At 36.3% G+C, this 23,566-nt stretch overlaps 1 protein-coding gene across 1 annotated transcript in view; it reads right to left on the bottom strand.

Annotated features, from left to right (window-relative positions):
- LOC123661773 (E3 ubiquitin-protein ligase AMFR-like) overlaps positions 1 to 23,566 on the bottom strand; it is a 74,364-nt gene that overhangs the window by 27,443 nt on the left and 23,355 nt on the right. The window contains exon 2 of the mRNA XM_045596712.1: positions 4,401 to 4,658. Coding sequence (XP_045452668.1) covers positions 4,401 to 4,658 — 258 coding nt within the window. The remainder of the gene's footprint in view (positions 1 to 4,400; positions 4,659 to 23,566) is intronic.

The raw sequence follows: 23,566 nt of genomic DNA, 5'->3' as shown, positions 1-23,566 counted from the left end.
AGCGTGGTGACTATGGGCAAAACACATGAGTTCACGTTATTTTTGGCGTAAACTTGTGGAGGCCTATGTCCAACAGTGGACTGTATAGGCTGTAATTATGACATGTATATAATTAAAAAAAAAATTGCACTGGTCGGTTTATTATTTTGCAAGTCAAAACGAAAACCAGACGAATAGAACACGAAGATCAACGCACGACTTTGTCATTATCTCGGCTCCTTCACCCGAGCTTACGGTACATTTATATGAATCGTTTAACGGAATATGTTATGAATTGAATAACAGTAATATAATTTATGAACCATCATCATCATTCCAGCCTATTGCAGTCCACTGCTGGACATAAGCCTCCACAAGTTCGCGCCAAAAATGCGTGAATTGCAGTTCACTGCTGGACATAGGCCTCCACAAGTTCGCGCCAAAAATGCGTGAATTGCAGTTCACTGCTGGACATAGGCCTCCACAAGTTCGCGCCAAAAATGTGTGAACTCATGTGTGTTGCCCATAGTCACTACGCTGGGCAGGCGGGTTGGTGACCGTGATAATTTATGAAACCAAATGCAAAAAAAATACTATTTTTGTTAGATGATTTTGGCTGTAAACAAGCGTTATGTTCGACTGTTAGTAAGCGGCTTCTAATTAATTGTATGTTATTGTAAACGCTTGAGCCTGTAATATCCTACTGCCGGGAATAGGGCTCTTTTTACATGTAGGAGAAGGATCAGAACTTAATAAACCAAGCTGCTCCAATGCGGGTTGCGGATATATTCCCTACTATGAGTAATGCGGTCACAAACCCGCCTGCCCAGCGTGGTGACTATGGGCAAAACACATGAGTTCACGTTGTTTTTGGCGTGGACTTGTGGAGGCCTATGTCCAGCAGTGGACTGTATAGGCTGTAATTATATGAGTAATGATCGCTTTCAAGTGTACCTACATGAGAACAAATGGGATCGACGGCTTAAAGTGCTCTCCGAGGCACGGTGGGGAGACCCACAAGGACTGCATATACACTTTGACCACGGCAAACATGTGTATGGCCAATGCAAATGTTAGTCATGTGCAAGGATTAAAATCGCAAAAGTCCATTGGTTACAGTAACCGCTCACCCTTAGTTGGACCATAAGTCTTTTTTACCACCATATTGGATAGAAAAGATGACGATTACGGGAATCTTAGTAATATAATTTCGTTGGCAATTTTTTGACAGATTTTTTTTTCTCCTCAAGAAACAGAAAGAGATCTCCAAAGAGATCCTAAAATATTATATAGCCTATGTCTTCCTCGATAAATGGGCTATCTGACGCTTAAAGAATTTTTCAAATCGGACCAGTAGTTCCTGAGATTAGCGCGTTCAAGCAAACAAACTCTAGATTGATAATATTAGTATAGTATAGATTACAGTTATCACACACGTGAGATAATGTAGAGGTCGTATAGAATTTAATTAGTACTCGAGACGATAATGACCATGTACGGTAATGATCTAAGTACACGTTGCCTACTATTTGATCACGTGTGTTTGTGGGTTTTTGCGCGTGTAGATACACATATCGGAGGTCTAGCCTTCATTTATGGTTTTGTTATTGCACGATTTTTTATAGCATAATAAACATGTCTATATAAATAAATAAAACTTAAAACTGGTGTGTCTGTTTGTAATATTAAAGTAAACGCCTTTAACTAAATGCACACGTACCGTGTACCAAAATGACATTTTTTTACAATTTTTGTCTGTCTGTCTGTTTGTTCCGGCTAATCTCTGAAACAGCGGGACCGGTTTCGACGGGACTTTCACTGGCAGATAGCTGATGGAGTAAGGAGTAACAAAGGCTACTTTTATTTTAGAAATTTATTTATTTTATATCTCTGCAAACTGAAGAATAAATTCCACGCGGACGAAGTCACGGACACAACTAGTGTTCCTATAAACTTTTTAAATGTTTCGAAAAATGAAGGCGTGTTCCTTTACGCCTTTGATTTTCCTCACTGGGGATAGAATTTCGAATTGATTCAAAAATCAACCTCTAGTAAGCAGAGAAAGATAGGTACTTAAATCTGGTCAATTAGTAAGTAAAACTGTCGTCATTATATATCTTAATTCAATTTATATTACAATAATGATCACAATTCTATAACGGCCCGTTCTTATTTACGTCTCGGCGTCGGTAGCGGGGTTTTGTTAAAACCGTAAACAGTTCCTTGTAAAAATTCCAAGTTCTCCATATTATATTCGCGATGACGTATTTCACAAGTCGCACTGGAATGGATTTTACAAGCGATGTAATTTCCTGGTGTAAAATTACTACATTTCGCTTTTCAAGGAACATAGGCTTTTGGATACTTTCAAGGTTTCATACATTCCTCGTAAACAACAAATTCCATATTGTTGACGCAATTCCGTATTCCTGCGATTTAGTCTGACGAAAATATAAGTACAAATATACTATATATTGAAAAGCAATATTTGTAATTTAATTATTGCTAGTGCTCTAACGATTTTGATGAAATTGGGGGAGGGGGGGTTTAAAGCAAGCGATTAATATGGAAACCTGTATAAGTAACCCAAATCACAACGCTAAACGGATTACTTTTTCAATTTTTAATATAGTTATAGCTTCATACCATTGAGTTATTATAAACTTCACCCAACTAAACGACCATAATAAGTCACGTCACATCTTTCCTTTTTCATCTATTCAAAAAATAAAGTTTTCTTTTCATAGAATATCTGTTAACGTCGATTGTTCTCCGATGTGTATATTTTAATTTATTTTTAACCGACTTCAAAAAAAGAGGATGTTTCTTAATTGTCGATGTAATTGAAGTCGTTTTTTTTCGTTTGCTAGCAAACACAATTATTACAACTATAAAACTTATTAGCATAATTATGATCTAATTTAATCACAACTAACCCAGTTATTACGCTGCTTAAGGTCATCTTCGGTTACACGAAGGTTACACAAACCGAATAGCATAATTATTACAGATCGTATACATTACATAACAATATATATACATAAAGATTTAAAAGGACTCCATCAATGACTATTAAAGGCCAAGATTTTTTTAACCGACTTCCACAAAAGGAGGCCGTTCTCAATTCGATTGTATTTTTTTAATGTATGGTACCTCAGAACTTTTGACTGGATGGACCGATTTCGATGATTTTTTTTTAATCAAAAGGTATTGTATGTCATGTGGTCCCATTTAAATTGAATTGAGATCTAATGACTACTTCTTGAGTAATCTTGGATAACGCGTATTTACTTGACTATTTTTTCGTCTTCCTACGTTGTGTACGTGTACGACAAGTATGTCGATGTAATTGAAAAAGTTTTTTTTTTTATTTTGCGAGCAAACACAATTATTACACTTAATAGTTGCAATTAAGATAATCCTGGGTCAGTACCAGAAATACATACAACACTACACACGTTCAGAACAGACAAACAAACAAACAGTCAATAAAAATGTTTGTCATGAGTGGCGATCTACGACTACGATTACCAGCAAAACAGCAAGTTACTGTGACCACTACGCCAAAACATTGAGGACACTGCCGTTACGAAAATTCGCTTCTACTTCTATACCAATACTTCTTTATGCCAAGTCAAACCCTTCTCCTTCTTCAGGTTTTTAACTGAGGTAGGGCACAGCAGGAATTTCCTGCTCAAAATATGGAGCAGCCCGACTGGGGTAGAACCTCGACCTTACAGAAGATCATAGCAAAATAATACTGTTTTCAAGCAGTATTGTGTTCCTGTTGGTGAGTAAGGTGACCAGAGCTCCTAGGGGATTGGGGATTGGGTCGGTTACGCGCTTGCGATGCTTCTGGTGTTGCAGGCGTCTATAAGCTACGGTAATCGCTTACCATCAGGTGAGCCGTACGCTTGTTTACCGACTTAGTGACATAAAAAAAAAAAGATTAAAATGGCTTTCAATAGTGCCCAATGAGCACAGATGATTTCGCCAATGTCACGTAGAAAAGTCAAACCCAATAAGGATTTAATGGCATTGTTACTGTTAAAATATGTTAGTGTTATGTAATTTATATGTATTAAATAAATAAATAATTATAATATATTAGACAGGGCTTAATCGTCTGTAGTGAATAAACAGCGACGTCAATTGACGACACACCAGACAATTCGGCTGCATCCATTTATGGCGACATTTTCACAATACCTACTATATATTTATATAGCATATCTCTGTGTCCAAATAAACAACACAATTATTATGGGATACATTTTAGCCTAAAAAAATATAATAAGATCACTTTATTTCGCCATTTTGATTTCGAAAAAAAAAAGTTTTTGTTGATTGAGCTCATATTTCATAAAGCATGTATAAGGACCTACAGGATTTTAGGAAGAAAGTAACACCACAGTACTTACATAGTCGAATCGATCCTTGCAGAGCTGGCCGAGCAAATGCAGGAAGCCGACGAGCGTGAACCACGAGCACCAGAGCAGAACCTCGTCCATGTACTGCACGTTGAGCACGCCAAACACGAAGATGAACTTGTAGAACACGTAATTCCAGAACTTGTCCTTGACGCGCTGAGCCTCCGCCACGCGAAGACGCCCGAACACCAGGCGCTGGATGAGGAAACCGAATAGCGCCAGCGAGCAATACGCCATGTTGATCAGCGTCTGTAGACAAATAGACACGTATGATTAATACATCGGAAGGTATTATTTCAAAAACTTTTTTGAATAATATCAATTTAGCGATGTTGGTATATAACATTTTTTAAAATTAATTTAATACAGCTGTATCTAAATAAAGTAAGTATTATTTGCAGAAACCTTTTCACAAACTAAGACACTAAACTATATAGTTTTAGTGACAACTTAAATAAAATTGGAGTGTCTGTTTGTAATATTAAAATAACCGCTTTTTACTAAATGCATATGGACGTACACAGGATACATATACCAAAATAACATTTTTTACAATTTTTGTCTGTCCGTCTGTTTGTTCCGGCTAATCTCTAAAACGGCTGGACCGATTTTGACGGGTTTTTCACTGGCAGATACCTGTATTAGTAAGGAGTAACTTAAGCAACTTTTATTTTAGAAATTTATTTATTTTATAACTTTGCCAACTGAACAATAACTATTTTGTTAAATTTCGGACGAAGTCGCGGGTACAGCTCGTTAATACATAAAACGAGTTAATCACCGTGTATTTCGTTAATAAATAATAATCCGATCCAAAGTGCCGATATATCGGTAACTCAGAATATCTTAGTAATCACGAAAGTATAAAAAGTTATAAGCTCTATTTGATCACGCATCAATGTTATCGTTTGCCATTTATATTGTGACTCAATTGGCGTATGTTCGGTTCATTTAACGTGGATATATTGCCCGTACTTAGGCAGATAGTGTATATGAAAGCGGTTTTGTTAAGCTGTTTACGCTCGCGTGATGTCAACTTAATGGAGTTATAAGATGATAAAATATCGTGTCACTGTTTTTATTACTGTCACATGTGTTTGGATGAGAAAGTTCTTTTATTTTATTATGCAGACCAAATATTTATCTAGCGCTGTCGGTCACGATATATTACACGATCACATGCACAACTGGCTGTTGTGCTTGTAGTAATGGGTAAAATGTCAATTGTGTATTGGTGTGTGTTTGTGTTTAGTGTTTCTGAATCTCAAAACACATGAATCCTTCCGGTGTGTGTTATGTATGAGCGAGCGATTTATTAAATCAAAGTCAAAGGGTTTTATTACCTCTAGAATATTAATATCAATTAAAATAACCTAATTTTAATTTGTGAGCCTCCCCACCGTGCCTCGGAGAGCACGATAAGCTGTCGGTCTCTGTTATTATCTTAAATACCTGATAGCGATCGTTACTCATAGTAGTAACTATATCCGCTAACCCGCAGTGGAGCATCGTGCTGGATTAACCTCCAATCCATCTCCCACGCGGAGAAAGAGGCTTGTGCCCAGCAGTGGGATAATACAGACTGAAATCGTGCATTTTAATTTTATAAGCACGTTTGATTCAGCCTATTAAAGTTAAAGGAAATGTCTCTTGCTTCTTTAGAAGTATCCTCACGAATAAAGGTTAAGTACTTATCACGATATGTTACAATAATTTAGAACTTCTTTATGATCATTAATAATAATAATAATAATAACTCTTTATTGTACACCAAGAGTGAGCAAAATTACAAAAATAAAAACAGGAGCTAAGTACAAAAGGCGGCCTTATCGATATTGAGCGATCTCTTCCAGGCAACTTTTGGGTAAGGGATCATTTTAATTTTTACAGAAATTACTTTTAAGTTTTTATCCTGATACAAAAAAAAAACGAGTCAGCTCTACACCACACATCATCATCATCATTCCAGCCTATTGCAGTCCACTGCTGGACATAGGCCTCCACGATTCGCGCCCAAAATGGCGTGAACTCATGTATGTTGCCTATAGCCACCACGCTAGGCAGGCGGGTTGGTGACCGCAGGGCTGGCTTTGTCTCACCTAGACGCTGCTGCCCGTCTTCGAACACACCGTCTTGAAACACACACCACACGACTGAAGTAAAACTTCTTCAGCTCTATCTAAACTATATCTCCCTCTCAACTTTTGTTCGCCTCGCCCTATCACACTTTACGTAACGCTCTCGTCCCGAATTCACCAGTTTAGTCCCCAAGTCAAGCGAGCGTAAAGAAGATTTCCTTCAAAAACTTAATAACTTTTATTTAACACGCGTATATAAATTATTCAATATTCCATACATTATCTAATAGGCCGGCAACGTTGATCGATATCGTCGCGACCTCAACCGCGTCAATCTCTCAGGGTCGAGAGCCGGTGTTCAAGTCGTCGAGAATCGAAGAGCTTTGTAAAGCTCTCGATCGCTTCACACGTATTTTTAGCTTGAAATTCATTTTCAAGTACGCTCCTCGCCCACGGGTCTCTTTGACACGGTTTCGAATTGCCTACAAAATATATTAGAACAGAAATGACATGTATTGCCAATGCGATTTTTTTAAGTAAAACTTTTGTACGCATCCTTGACTTGAGGAATAAGCTGGAGCAAGAAAGGTGCGAGCACGCATTTTCTTTCTCTTTTTCTCTTATAGCCAGTTACGTTCCTCTATCTAAGACACAGTGCAAGCCTACTGCCAAAGGTTTACTTCAGTCATATGGTTAGATCATATACCAGCACACTCGTTTGTGAAGCAAAACTTCTGTACGCTTGAGTTGGGAAGTAAGTTGGTGAAATGTATGACGAGAGCGTTATGAAAAGTGTGATCCGGCGAGGCGAACGGAAGTTGAGAGGGAGATATGTTAGATGGAGCTAAAGAAGTTCTACTTCAGTCGTGTGGTCTAAAGAACACCCGGATTTTTTATTTGTATCGGTTTTTTGAATTCCTGTTTCTTCATATTTCTTACAAGGAAACGAAACGATTGTAATGAAACTTAAAATGTTGAACATTCACAATTAAACACATATGTATAAATTCCCATTTTTATACTAAAATTCCCGCAGGACCAGTTGTGATATGTAAAGATCTAATTTCGATGTTGAAAATTTTCTTTTATTACTGTTTTTAGATATATTTTTTTTCGTTTTACAATAGTTAACTGTTTAAAGTTTGTCTCAAAAGGTTAGCTTTATTATATAACGATAAAGCATCCTCTTGCAATCGATTGCAATTGATACTACCTTATTGGGAATTGGAATTTTAATCCTATTTTTATTACTATTTTGTATTTTTATACGCGCTTAAGCCTTTAACATCCCACTGCTGGGCATAGGCCTCTATCCCCATGTAAGAGAAGGATCAGAGCTTAATACACCACGCTGTTCCAACGCGTGTTGGCGGATATATTCCCTACTACGATCGCTATCAGGTATACATGATAACACCCAGGAACGACGGCTTTACGTGCTCTCCGAGGTACGGCACTCACACACCATTACACCAGAGCGGTCGCAAAAACTGTAAAATAATTAATTATTTAATAAAACACATTTTATTTAAAAGGAATAAAGAGAAATATATTCACGGAAATAATTTCTAAGACCGAGCTTTATTGAAAATCCCGTTTCAGGGATTAATTCAAAAGTGAAGAACACTTAACTCGAGGAAGTAATCTCGGAGCTGTCAGGTTGAGACCTCCGCCCTTGAGCACGGTGATTCCCACCCAAGGTGTTCCGCTAATTGAGATGTATCTTAGAACCTTTACGAGTGGAGTAATAATTACTGCAAGCTTAGTTGATCGTGTCTTGCACGTACTAAATAGAAGCATTTTCATTGTGTAGGGTAATTTGCAGATTAAACTTAGGTTTGACTGTAGCATAAGTAAAAAAAAAAAACACAAAAAAAGGTGATATATTTAGTACAATTTTAATTGTACATCTAAATATTCCTCAAAAACACTGTCAAGTAGCGATAACTACATGAAAATCCGTTTAGTAGTTTTCGAGCTTATCAAGAAAAGAGAGATAAACGTAATAGCGGGAGATTGTGTTTTATAAGTGTGATTATATTTTTATACACACGGGTTTGCTAATAAATATTTCTATCAATACATTTAAAACGTCGTGTCTTGTTAGTATCTATCGACAGGCCATAGTTCTATATAAACAGTAATAATGCTCCGCGATCAAAAGGTCTTTAAAGTACACATTTCCTTGAGCCTTATTTATGTACAACAAAATCCCACATAACTTTATTGATTACTAGCGACCCGCCCCGGCTTCGCACAGTTGCAAAAGCTATCAATGTTCCTCTACTATGTTATGCATGTATTATACGTATAAAACTTCCTCTATTTACTAAAAACGCATCAAAATCCGTTGCGTAGTTTTAAAGATCTAAGCATACAGACAGCGGGAAGCGATTTTTATACTATGTGGTGATGATATAAAAAAATATTTAATAGCCAAAATATATTTTTTTACAAAATTATATAATTGCGCTGTCTTTTATGGTGGACATATAATGAAAAATTTTAATTATTGAATATTATGTCAAGCTTATAAAGGAATAACTGTTTAGTTTCTAGCTCATTTTGTTTTTAACTCTAACACACACAATAGTTATAATTAATTGAAATATTACATACTCTTTAATGGAGGTAGGGCATAGCACACCCAGGGAATTGGGGGTTGGGTCGATAGCGCGCTTGCGATACTTCTGGTGTTGCAGACGTCTATAAGTTACGGCAATCGCTTACCATCAGGTGAGCTGAACGCTTGTTTGTCGACCAAGTTATATAAAAAAACTTCATCATTAATCATCATCATCATCATCATCATTCCAGCCTATTGCAGTCCACTGCTGGACATTGGCCTTCACAAGTTCGCGCCAAAAATGCGTGAACTCATGTGTTTTGCCCATAGTCACCACGCTGGGCAGGCGGGTTGGTGACCGCAGGCCTGGCTTTGTCGCACCGAAGACGCTGCTAGCCGTCTTCGGCCTGTGTGAAAAAAAAAACTTCATATGTTAACTAAATTTTTAGTTTATAGCTCATGTAAGTGAATTTATTTTTTAGGGAAAATAAAGATTCTTAAACCATAAAATAATATTATAAGGTGCTTTTGAAGCCCCATTTATGTTTTCATTTTCCACGCTACATTACAACAGAGATCAGAACCAGCTCAGTGGAACGTGTCTCTGAGCACGTAGCGCCAATTTCGGTTGGGTAAGGTTATAATCAATTTTACATCACCCTCTGATTGATATTTTATTGGGACATAATTAATAAATGAGTTATTCTTTGAAGCTAATGATACGAGAAAAACGTGACGAGGAAGTCAATAGAATTTCTGAGAGAGATGTTCAATGATATCAATATCTTTACTGTAGTTAAAAAAATCACTGACAAACTTTGAGTAGAAAACCTTAATACAATATCAACGAATATCTTTTTTTTGTATGCTACTACGTCGGCAAACAAGCGTACGACTCATCTGATGGTAAGCGATTATAGACGTCTGCAAAACCCGAAGCATTGCATGTGCGTTGCCGACCCTATGCCCGATTCCTCCAGGAGCTCTGGTCACTTTACTCACCAGCAGGAACACAAAACTGCTTGAAAGCAGTATTATTTAGCTGTAGTCTTCTGTAAGGCCGAGGTACTTCCCCAGCCGGGCTTAACGATCAACGATGGCCTTAACGATGGAAAGGCATTTGATTGAATTAGGCTTGACCAAGCTACCTCTATATCCCGTCCTGTCATTAGATATAGTTCCACATATTGTAAGCGGGTGGCATGTGGTGATTTCGGCAAACACGATTTTCATACTTGCGTTGTTAATTTTCTTTAATTTTTTTGTATAACGACCTTAAATTTTGAAAAGTGATCCGAGAGCTTTTTCCGGCTTATATTCTTGCGGCTTTCTGTTCTACGGTCCATTGAGTTAAGTAATTTGTTGTAATATTTAATAAAGCCGATGACATACTAGAAAAATAAATTTCAATATCGGAAAATTAGAAATTTATCTCATCGATGGACAATATTAATAAGGTTATGTTAAATTTGTCAAATGTAATTATTGAATTGTCTTGTTTATATACAAAATAGTTTTTCGTTTTCTAACCGACTTCTAAAAAAAGGAGGAGGTAGTCAATTCTACTGTATTTTTTTATGTATGTTATTTACAGAACTTTTTACGGGTGGACCAATATGATTAATTTTTAATCGAAAGGAGTTGCTTGTCATGTAGTCCCGTTTAAATTTAATTCAGATCTGACGGGTACTTTTTGAGTTATCTTTAATGATGCGGATTTTACTTGACTATTTTTTCGTCGACTTACGTTTACTGGTCGACGTAATCGAAGTCGGTTTTATTTTCGTTTGCGAGCAAACACAATTGTACCTTGCTGCTCTCTTCATTTCTTTTTGTAGTGGATTAAGGTCCCACACGTATCGTTCATGAAAAGGCTTATGCCCAGCTGTGGGGTTGTATAGGTGAATCAATCAACGTAACATAAATCTGACATTTTGCTAAATGTTTTAGTTTTATCCAAATGTTTGTTTCGAGGTTATTTTATTCTAAATTATTATGCATTAAATTTATAACGTACGTTAAAAATCCAAGGTTGGCGATAAAAATATAAATAAAAAAATATGATAAAAAAATTTATTTATTTATTTTTCCTTATAAACATCATGACTTAGGCGAATCGTATGTTACATAGACATCGATACTAACAGATTATAAATATTACGCTTCGCTTAAGCCTGTAATATCCCACTACTAGGCATAGGCTTCTTTCCCCATGTAGGAGAAGGATCAGAGCTTAATCCACCAGCTGCTCCAATGCGGGTTGGCGGATATATTCCCTACTATGAGTAACGATCGCTAGGACTGTACCTGGGATCAAACCCGCAACCGCCAGCGCAACCGGCACAATCCACGGCTGAGACCGTTGCGCCAACGCGGCGTGTAAATATTAATATCATAAATACTTTATATTTTTTTTCAATGGGCTTTTCTTAGCTAGTGTACCAATTTTAAACAATGAACGTTAAAATAATATCCTACCTATGTATTACGAGATTAAAGATGAGATATGATGATGATAAGAAAGAGAATTATAGACAGTCCAAGAAAGCGATGATTAGATGTCATGAAGACATGAAAGTCGATGATCTAAAATAAGGTTAAGGTTCTCTGAACAAAAAAAAATTGAATTCAATTCACACCAACACAAGTATAAGTAAGTAGTCAGGTACAATACACATTATTATGAATAACTCAAAAACTACTCGTCAGTCGTCAGGTCTCGATTAAATATAAATGGGATCGTACGATAAACACCAAGTTTCGAATTAAAAGAATCATCAAAGTCGGTAAGCTCGGTAAAGAGTTATTAGGTAACACTTAACGCCATTTATAAATATTTCTACAGTCAAAGCTCAAGCTAAAGAAAGATCAGAACGAAACGGAGAAGCAGAAAACAACTTTGTATTATAATGAAACATCTCTTTCGGATTTCATCCCATGATCACAGAAGGACTTCCTGTGACCATGGTTACATGGTATCCGAAACGACATGTAAAAAACCTAATAAACCGCGATAAAATTCGAAAAATTTGTTTCATTATAATGAGCGAAATACGCGTAAACATTAGAAAACAATATATAAATATTGTAAATTACTTAAAATTGTAAAACTTCACGCAATAATCAAATTAAATAATTAAGCAAATTTTTAATTTTTAGTTGATTTTGCTTACATGACTCTTATGATTTTTTTGAAGAGTAGATTGGTTTTGACGTTCGTTAATTGTGTATATAACCTTACGGAGAAATAAATATTTTCATTTTATTTCAAAGCCGACTGCGCCAACGACCTTTTTCACAACGTATAATAAAACCGCGATATACGTATAGTTACATATATATTTATCAAATGCATTTCTAGAAGAGTCTGTATATGAGTAAGTATCGACGATCGATTGCGAAATAACGCAACAATGCACTAGTCGCCGGCCGCCAGCCTCGATACGGCCGTTCGCGGTTCAACAAACAGATTGGAACGGAGGTGGCTGTCTGTGCACACACACTCGTACATCTACACTCGTACCACACATGTATACATATCTTTGTATATATACATGTATGTGTGTATATATGTGTTATACGACTTCATAGGAGGAATACTCGAGTGCTAATTTCTTTAAATACTAATGAGTTCATCGAACTCGTAGCGATTATGGTCACACGATTTAAGATAACTATAAAATCTCAATGAAAACAATTTGAATTTCATGTTTCAGCCTGTAACGTCCCACTGATAAGCATAGGCCTCATTCTCCGGGTAGAAGAAGGGTTGGAGCTTAATCCACCACGCTGCTTCACTGCGGGTCGGCGGATATACTCAACCAACAAGTGTTGGTGCTCTCCAAGGCCCGGTGGGGCGACCCACAAGAACAGACAATCAGACCAGAAAGAAACATTTGCCACATCAAATAAAAATATCCGTCTCGGGCGGGAATCGAACCCGCATTCGCCGGTTTGTGTCCACGCGATGCCCGCACCACTACACCAAAGCGATATGGTGTTGGATGATCTTGATGATTTAAATTAATGTATTTGCACAAACAAGTTGGGCTTTAAAATATCACGATATGAGTCACACAAGTGAAGCGATAATCATTAATATCGACAAGGATAACAACGTGCCAGCTTACTAGTTTTCAACCATAGTAGGATTTAGTATCGCTCGCTTTTCATACAGGGGGACATAAGACTCGCCGAGTTGCACGAAAAGGAATTAAAATTTAAGTAGTGATTAAACTAATCTAATCGCAAGAATTAAAAGAATAAAATGCTTGTGATTAAATTAGTTTAATCTCTACTTAAATTTTAATTTTGTTTCGTGCAACTCGGCGTATATAGTTGACTAATTTACTATCGTTTTTTTTTTAAAGTAACAGTATTTTTCTTTTTTTGACGATGCTTCGGCATACCGGATATCCATATTAAATTATTAAAGAAAATAAATTTATATTCAGTAACTGAATGTATATTGAAGTTTTAAAAGTGCTTTTGAAACCAACACGAATAAATATTATCGATATGTATAACACATAAACATAATTCACACACAAATATAATTGAAAAGTGTATGCACGTGTTAAAATATTTTTATATTTTCGAGTATTTTCGTCGGTCGAGCCGCGCCTGCCTCGCAAACACGGTCAATGTCATACTTTATTTTATTATGAGAGTCCTTATTAGCATAATTAAAACATACGGTACGAGAGAATTCATTTGCATTTATACAAAACATAAGCTTCGTGGAATATGTTGTTTCCCATTGTTACAGCATATAAGAGACTTTGTATTTGTTATTTTTGAAAACAATATTCCGACTAGATTCCGACCGATTACTGGTGGATCGCCCAGTTTATGTATTTGGCCCTCATTGGGTAATAAGAGGGCTTTCATGAGTAGCAATTACCTAAGAGAGCCCACTCAGGATCCAGTCTAGAAAACCCTTATTTAAACGAAAATACGTTAAGGCGGTATATTCTACCTGGGCACTGAGTGGAACTGCAATGGGGAAGCCCAATATAAAAATAAAAATTATAGCCGGTAAATATGGGTTATAATTTTGGCTCTGAGTATGAGTGATTGTGTTCACCCAATTCGCTGTACTTAATGGAGCCTGATTGAAAAAATAAACACTTCAGCCGTAGGACTTAATTTGCATTATCTATACATTATAATAAAATGGTAGGAAAGTCAAAACTGTACATTGAATATTTTTTAAAGGAATACTTGGGGTGTGATCTACAATCGATACCGAAGACAAAAATATAGTTTTTAGAATTTTTGTCTGTTTGTCTGTAGGTATGTCCGGGATAAACTCAAAAAGTACCGCATGGATTTACTTCAAATTTGGCACGAATATTATTAAGAAGTCGGGTCAACATATAGGCTACAAATTATCACGCTATCATCTACGGGGAACGAGCAGTGAACCTTTATTTCTTCAACGCATTTTGTAACAACGTGTAATCTAACGACCCATATTTGAATGTTGTTATTATGTTAATAACCATGCTATAAACTACCTTCATACTATAAATAACTATATTCTGTAGTATATTTAGTATCAGCATTGCACCCGTGCGAAGCCGGGGCGGGTCGCTAGTGATTCAATATAATCGATCGAATTTTAATGAGAGGTCATACAAGCAGGGTTTGAAAAGTACCCGCAGACGGAACTCCAGATTAATTAGAGTCGACCATCGATTACGTCATGTATTTCAGCAAATTTTGAACTTTCTACCTCACCTTGATGATAAGTGGTGAGGTTTTAGAACACCCTCTCCCCATATCCAAAAATTGAGTCCAACGGGCCAGCCCAAAGAGAACCCAATTGGTCTTACAATAAATTTCCAAACAAGAGCCAGATAGGTCTTTGCATGACATTACTATATCGAGCCCAACATGGCAGTCTAAAAAGAACAATATTGGCCGGACGTTGAAATTTCTAGTCGAGATGGTGGCAAACAAGCGTGCGGTTCATCGGATGGTAAGCGATTAATGTAGCATTTGAGCGCGAAAAAAGGAAAAGGATCACAAAAAGATAAGAAAGCTGACCACATTGTCTTATAATACTTAACATCCGGTAACATCCTTCTGCGGGGAAAAAACAAAATACTCTCCATATTTATATGCAGAAGAGGATTAGAGGTTAATCCATTACAGTACTCCATTTCTGGGTTTTTCCCATTTGCGGGTTGCTGGACTACGTGCTTACAAGGACTAACGATGGATCAGATTTACAACCGGAACTGGGGCATGAAACCAAAAGACATATACGCCAAAGACATAAAACATATCTATCTATACTAATATTATAAAGAGGTAAAGTTTATAACTTTGTTTGTATGTAGGGGGTAATCTTCACAAATACTGATCCGATCATGAAAATTTTTTCACTAACAGAAAGCTACACTATTCAGGAGTGACATAGACTATATTTTATTGTAATTGAACAAAAAATTCACTAAATAAGAAAAAGATTAAAATATAATATCAAAATGGTAAATAAACTAGCGCCATCTATCGTTATTAGAAAACAATTTATTAGTCTTTCGACGTTATTAATTTAGTCTTATTTTAGTCTATCGGGCAACATATTATTTATTTAATTGCTATAAAATTTGTTCTTTAAAGTATGTTATTTGGTTTGTAATTTAAAATAATAAATACACGGAAGCAACATATTATTTTTTTAAGTGCTATAAAATTTATTATTTAAAGTATGTTATTTGGTTACAACGAAGTGGGCTCGGGTCGGCTAGTATTATATATTTATACTAGCTGGCCCCGCAAACGTTGTTTTGCCATATATGTATTTTATTAACCATCTCAACCCCCCCTTATAACTTGGGGGAATGAAAAATAGATGTTGGTCGATTCTCAGACCTACTCGATATGCACACAAAATTTCACGAGAACCGGTCAAGCTGTTTCGGAGGAGTTTAACTACAAACACAGCGACACGAGAATTTTATATCTTAGCTTAAACTATAATTCTCACCAAAACAAATAGGTTCTCAAATATAATATAGATATATGCTTCTTATTTCTATATAAACATACCGAAATATTTCCATCAACACAACGAACACAATCGACGAGACAAAATTTTAATACGTTCGCGTTTTTTTTTTTTGTATTCATATCAATAATAATTATCTAAATATGTATTTATCCGCAAAAGGTCATCATACATATTTTTTGTAACTGAATCATAAAAATCAATAAAGGCATATTTTTATTAATTTTATTTTCATCATTACAGCCTATACAGTCCACTGCTGGACATAGGCCTCCACAAGTTTACGCCAAAAATAACGTGAACTCATGTGTTTTGCCCATAGTCACCACGCTGGGCAGGCGGGTTGGTGACCGCAGTACTGGCTTTGTCGCACCGAAGACGCTGCTGCCCGTCTTCGGCCTGTGTATTTCAAAGCCAGCAGTTGGATGGTTATCCCGCCATCGGTCGGCTTCTTAAGTTCCAAGGTGGTTGTGGAACCTTGTTATCCCTTAGTCGCCTCTTACGACACCCACGGGAAGAGAGGGGGTGGCTAAATTCTTTAGTGCCGTAGCCACACAGTACATTATTTTACTTAATGTTTATAAAAATATAAATAAAATCAGTACGTCCGCACTTAGACTTGTTTTTCTTCAAATACTTGTTTTGTAATATTATGAAATAAGCTAAACATATTGATAAGATACTGGATATACTTGTACCATGAGATTTGACAAATATAAAAAAAAAAACAATAGGTATTGTAGCCGCGTTGGCGCAACGGTTACAGCCATGGATTGTAGCTGTTGCGCTGGCAGTTGCGGGTTCGATCCCCGCACATGACAAACATTTGTATTGGCCATACAGGTGTTTGCCGTGGTCTCTTGTCGTTTGTGCAGTCCTTGTGGGTCTCCCTTACGTGCCTCGGAGAGCACGTTATGCCGTCGGTCCCGGTTGTTATCATGTATACCTGATAGCGATCGTTACTCATAGTAGGGAATATATCCGCCAACCCACATTGGAGCAGCGTGGATTAAGCTCTGATCCTTCTCCTACGTGAGGAAAAAGGCTTATGTTCAGTAGTGGGATATTACAGGCTGAAGAGATTACCATTGTAGGCGTTTTCTTACAGACAGCCCCTGTCTATGTGTCAGCTTAAGTGACAAAAAACAACACAATATTGGCTAGGGTGGTTTGGGCATAATTCTTTAGGTTCCCAGCGAGACGCCATTTATATCTTACTACCTGTGACCCGCGGATACACACGCGTTAATTTGAGGAAAAAACATCGTATAGCCTTCCTCGGTATCCAACACAAAGTTCCTGAGATTAGCGCGTTCAAACAAACAAACAAACTTTTCAGATTTACAATAGTAGTAGATATAGATTTTAAACGGGTAACACATTTTCTTATCGTAGAAACTAAAATGAAATGTTTAACATTTCGTAAATTGTCAGATCAATTAATCAGAGCGGACATGTGTGTTCTATCTTCTAATATTAAAAATAAATAATCTGAAATATAATTTAATTATTTTAAAAACTACACTCGATTCTTTTTTAACTAAACGACTGTATACCTACTCGTACAATTTTTTTTTGCGATAATCGCTAGCGGTTACATGTTCGATCCCCGCTCACGACAGACATTTGTATTGGACATATAAATGTTTGTCGCGTTTATGTTTGTGTATTGCGTGTGTTTCCGGACCCCCCGCTGTTGAGTGTCAAGCGTTTATTCCATTAGTATATATATATATATATTACTTGGGGACATTGAGTGTGAAGTGTTTATCATTATTATTGTACTTCATCATTACAGCCTATACAGTCCACTGCTGGACATAGGCCTCCACAAGTTTACGCCAAAAATAACGTGAACTCATGTGTGTTGCCCATAGCCACCACGCTGGGCAGGCGGGTTGGTGACCGCAGGGCTGGCTTTGTCGCACCGAAGACGCTGCTGCCCGTCTTCGGTCTGTGTATTTCAAAGCCAGCAGATGGATGGTTATCCCGCCACCGGTCGGCTTTTTAAGTTCCAAGGTGGTAGCGGAACTGTGTTATCCCTTAGTCGCCTCTTACGACACCCACGGGAAGATAGGGGGTGGCTATATTCTTTAGTATCGTAGCCACAAAGTACCTACTTATTATCAGTATTGTACTTATTACGAAACAAACAAAAACATGCAAAATATTACCCATTATCATCGATAGCTTGACATTGCATAGTTAGGAATCTATACTTATCTATATAAAACATTATTTATGAGGCAAATTTAATGTTTCAGAATTGATTATCTTATCGGGTCACGTTTTAAGACTTAAACTTATATAAAACGATGGAGTGCAATAAGCCGTCTTCGGAGCGTCGTTTCGAAAAATCTCGAAGATATTTTTGGAACGAAAATAAAATGAATATTCAAACGAACAAAATGTTCCCGTTCGTAAACAAGTTTAAAACGGCGACATTTATACGTATATATTTATACTAGCCGCGCGGTTTCTCTCGCATTAAGAGGAAAAATCATAACAAAATATTATATCGCTTCAGCCTGTAATATCCCAGTGCTGGGCATAGGCCCATTTTTGCATCACTTGGTTGTCCGCCTGTCTGTCAAGACCCTTTTACTCAGGGACGCGTGGAGGTATCGAGCTGAAATGCATATGAAATACTCAGGGCTACTGTCTCTAGGAGCTGTGAAAAAATCAAACTTCTAAGCCAACGCACTCAAAAGATACTGCCGTTTATGGTGGAAATTTTCGACACTCGCAAGGGAATCAAAACCTACAGGGTACATCCCGTGAATACAGAATCATGAAATTTGGTACGAAGCAACATCTAATAGCACAGATAAAGGAAAAATTACAAAAAACCCAAGTTTTTAGTTACATCATACAATAAAAATATTTTATTTAATAATTTTTGTACGGAATCCTCGGTGCTCGAATCCGACTCGCACTTGGCCGGTTTTTTTTTACTTACACACATACTCACACACACATACACAGTACAGAGATTGAGTAAAACACTTATGAATGACAGATATATACAATTGCAAGATGTATATTGATAATATAATTAATCTGGATATTTAAAATCCTTCGACATGTTTCAACAATAATTGTGTTTGCTCGCAAACGAAAATAATTATGTTTGCTCGCAAACGAAAAAAAAACCGACTTCAATTACATCGACAAGTAATACAACGTAGATCGACGAAAAAATAGTCAAGCAACTATGCGTTATCAAAGATTACTCAAAAAGTAGTTATCAGATCTCGATAAAATTTATATGTGACCACATGATAAACATCAGCTTTCGATTAAATTAAAAATTATCAAAATCGGTACACCCAGTAAAAAGTTATTACGGATTTTTGATAGTTTCCCTCGATTCCTCTGGGATCCCATCATCAGACCCTGGTTTCCTTATCACGGTACCAAACTAGGGATATCCTCTTTCCAACAAAAAAGAATTATCAAAATCGATACATCCAGTAGAAAGTTATGCGGTATAATACAACGTAGGTCGACGAAAAAAGCGTCAAGTAAAAACACATTATTAGATATAACTCGAAAAGTAGTTGTTAGATCTCAAATAAATTTAAATGGGACCAATTGGCACACGCCACCTTTCGATTAAAACAAAATTTGTCGAAATCGGTCCACCCGGTCAAAAGTTCTGATGTAACATACATAAAAAAAAAAAAAAAAATAATTGTGTTTGCTCGCAAACGAAAAAAAACCGACTTCAATTACATCGAAGAGTAATACAACGTAGATCGACGAAAAAATAGTCCAGTAACTACGCGTTATCAAAGATTACTCAAGAAGTAGTTATCAGATCTCGATAAAATTTATATGTGACCACATGATAAACATCAGCTTTCGATTAAATTAAAAATTATCAAAATCGATACACCCAGTAAAAAGTTATTGCGGATTTTCAAGAGTTTCCCTCGATTCCTCTGGGATCCCATCATCAGATCCTGGTTTCCTTATCATGGTACTAAACCAAAGATATCCCCTTTCCAACGAAAAAAGAATTATCAAAATCGGTACATCCAGTAGAAAGTTATGCGGTATAATATAACGTAGGTCGACGAAAAAAGCGTCAAGTAAAAACGCATTATTAGACATAACTCGAAAAGTAGTTGTTAGATCTCAAATAAATTTAAATGGGACCAATTGGCACACACTACCTTTCGATTAAAACAAAATTTGTCGAAATCGGTCCACCCGGTCAAAAGTTCTGATGTAACATACATAAAAAAAAAAAAAAAAAAAAAAAAATACAGTCGAATTGAGAACCTCCTCCTTTTTTGGAAGTCGGTTAAAAATACAGTCGAATTGAGAACCTCCTCCTTTTTTGGGAGTCGGTTAAAAAAACCGACTTCGATTACATCGACAAGTAATACAACGTAGATCGACGAAAAAATAGTCAAGCAACTACGCGTTATCAAAGATTACTCAAAAAGTAGTGATCAGATCTCGACAAAATTTATATGTGACCACATGATAAACATCAGCTTTCGATTAAATTAAAAATCATCAAAACGGTACACCCAGTAAAAAGTTATTACGGATTTTCGAGAGTTTCCCTCGATTTCTCTGGGATCCCATCATCAGATCCTGGTTTCCTTATCACGGTACCAAACTAGGGACATCCCCTTTCCAACAAAAAAAGAATTATCAAAATCGGTACATCCAGTAGAAAGTTATGCGGTATAATACAACGTAGGTCGACGAAAAAAGCGTCAAGTAAAAACGCATTATTAGATATAACTCGAAAAGTAGTTGTTAGATCTCAAATAAATTTAAATGGGACCAATTGGCACACACCACCTTTCGATTAAAATAAAATTTGTCGAAATCGGTCTACCTGGTCAAAAGTTCTGATGTAACATACATTAGAAAAAAAAAAAAAAATACAGTCGAATTGAGAACCTCCTCCTTTTTTGGAAGTCGGTTAAAAACATTAATAAATAAAATTTATACTGCCTTGGCTCAATCTATTTCCATTTATTGTATCACACTATGGCGAGGTGCAGCCAAGAGCACATTAATTAAGGTAGAAAGAGTACAGAGGGCCCTACTAAAGGTATGTTATTTCAAAAAACGTAGATTCTCAACACAGAACCTTTACACCGTAACCGATACACTTTCCATCGAAGACTTTTTATATTACATATAATAATAAAAAAAACACACTGAATCAGACTTCAACCCTAATAATATAAATATAAATAAGCGAACAAACACTAGTGTTGTTAGGAAAATCCAGACACACACAAGATTTGCTCAATCACAATTCACAATATATATATATATATATATATACATACGGTCGAATTGAGTAACCTCCCCCTTTTTTTAAGTCGGTTAAAAACAAGAAGAATTGAACTTAGTGGTCGTTCGAAATTTATGTGCGTACTACATACACTTTCTCGATTCACTTTTATTCATACAGAAGATATACTATTTCGCGTAGCCTTGATATAATTAAACGCATATAATATATGTAAATGTGTACATATTTATACGACATTTATATGTAGGTATGTATGACCAACCGAATAATATTCAGCTTTTAAAAATTATACACAACAGTTTTGTAAACATGTTTACTTGTTTACGACTAGACGTGCACCGCGGTTTTACCTACGATTTCATTAACATTCTCTATAGAGTAATAACTACACTTCTAGACGGTGTATTGATATAACACTTGATAAATATCTACACAACACACGGTCGTCTGTTACTAAAGTAACTGACTTACTACTAACTTAATACTTGTGTTATAGGTAACAGCCGACTGGTATAGCTACATATTTTTTTTTCGATAAACATACATATAAATACTTCATATATAATAAATATATATTACTCCCAGCCTCGGGGTGGAAATCGAACCCACAACCCTCGGAGCAGAAAGCACGGTCACTACAAACTGCGCCAACGGGCAAGTTATACACTTATTACCGTATTTTAAGTTAGATGTTCGGGATCATATATGTGATAAAATACAATTTAATGTAGCAGAACTTCCGCGATGCCAGAACCAACACACCCACTGATAAAATTTGAAATAAAATGTTTTAAGTATCTATTACTAATCATAAAGAACTAGATAATTCGTTTCTTATAAATCTCACACATATTGACATTGGCACAGGTGGGATAAGATCGCTTTGCGCATCGTACAGAGGTCGCAAAATGAGACCATAAAAAAAAACGAGTGTGCTTTAGATCACACGACTGAAGTAAAACTTCTTTAGGTCCTACAGTAATATACGAAACGCAACTCTCTCTCTCTTTCTACCTCCATCTCCCTCTCAGGTTCCGTTCGCCTCGCCCAACAACACTTTTCGTAACACTCTCGTCACGAAAAAAAGAAAAGATAGTTTTACTTTAATCAACAAAATATAAAATCATTTAGTGCTCATTAATTACAAAATATTGAAGTGAAGTTTAAGGTCAGCATTCAATATCCGTGCCGATAACCATACAGACAATCATTCTCTGTATATAGAATGTATATAGAATATGATTCAACCGACCACGTCACGATATTGTTGTTCGAGTATAAATCGTCTACTTGGCGCGCGTCCGGACGATACTGCGCTGTGATGGTAAACATTACTTTAAAAATACACATTGTCCACGACGTATCTATTCACTATTCAGATACACATACATGATATTCGACACGTTATAGCTTTCTAAAGAAACACACAGTATTGTATTTAGGGCCTATTTCACCAGTTGTGACAGTTCTTACCTAAAATACAGACATAAAAAACCTACCTCAGGAACAGAGGACTGTGTATGTATATTACTTATCTATTCCAACCTAATGTTCACACACTAACGAGAGTATTACATAAAATTAGTGCCTCCTGACATACATAAAAAATACATTAGGAATCTAATTATATATATTGTTTGCAAATTAAATAATTGTGTTTGCTCGCAAACGAAAAAGAAACCGACTTCAATTACATCGACGAGTAATACAACGTAGATCGACGACAAAATAGTCAAGTAACTACGCGTCATCAAAGATTACTCAAAAAGTAGTTATCAGATCTCAATAAAATTTATATGTGACCACATGACAAACATCAGCTTTCGATTAAATTAAAAATTATTAAAATCGGTACACCCAGTAAAAAGTTATAGCGGATTTTCAAGAGTTTCCCTCGATTTCTCTGGGATCCCATCATCAGATCCTGGTTTCCTTATCATGGTATCAAACTACAGATATCCCCTTTCCAACAAAAAAAGAATTATCAAAATCGGTACATCCAGTAGAAAGTTATTGCGGATTTTCGAGAGTTTCCCTCGATTTCTCTGGGATCCCATCATCAGATCCTAGTTTCGTTATCATGGTACCAAACTAGGGATATCCTCTTTCCAACAAAAAAAGAATTATCAAAATCGGTACATCCAGTAGAAAGTTATGCGGTATAATACAACGTAGGTCGACGAAAAAAGCGTCAAGTAAAAACGCATT

Source organism: Melitaea cinxia, chromosome 17, assembly GCF_905220565.1.
Source record: "Melitaea cinxia chromosome 17, ilMelCinx1.1, whole genome shotgun sequence".
Lineage (NCBI taxonomy): Eukaryota > Metazoa > Arthropoda > Insecta > Lepidoptera > Nymphalidae > Melitaea > Melitaea cinxia.
This window is presented reverse-complemented; position numbering and strand designations above follow the sequence as displayed.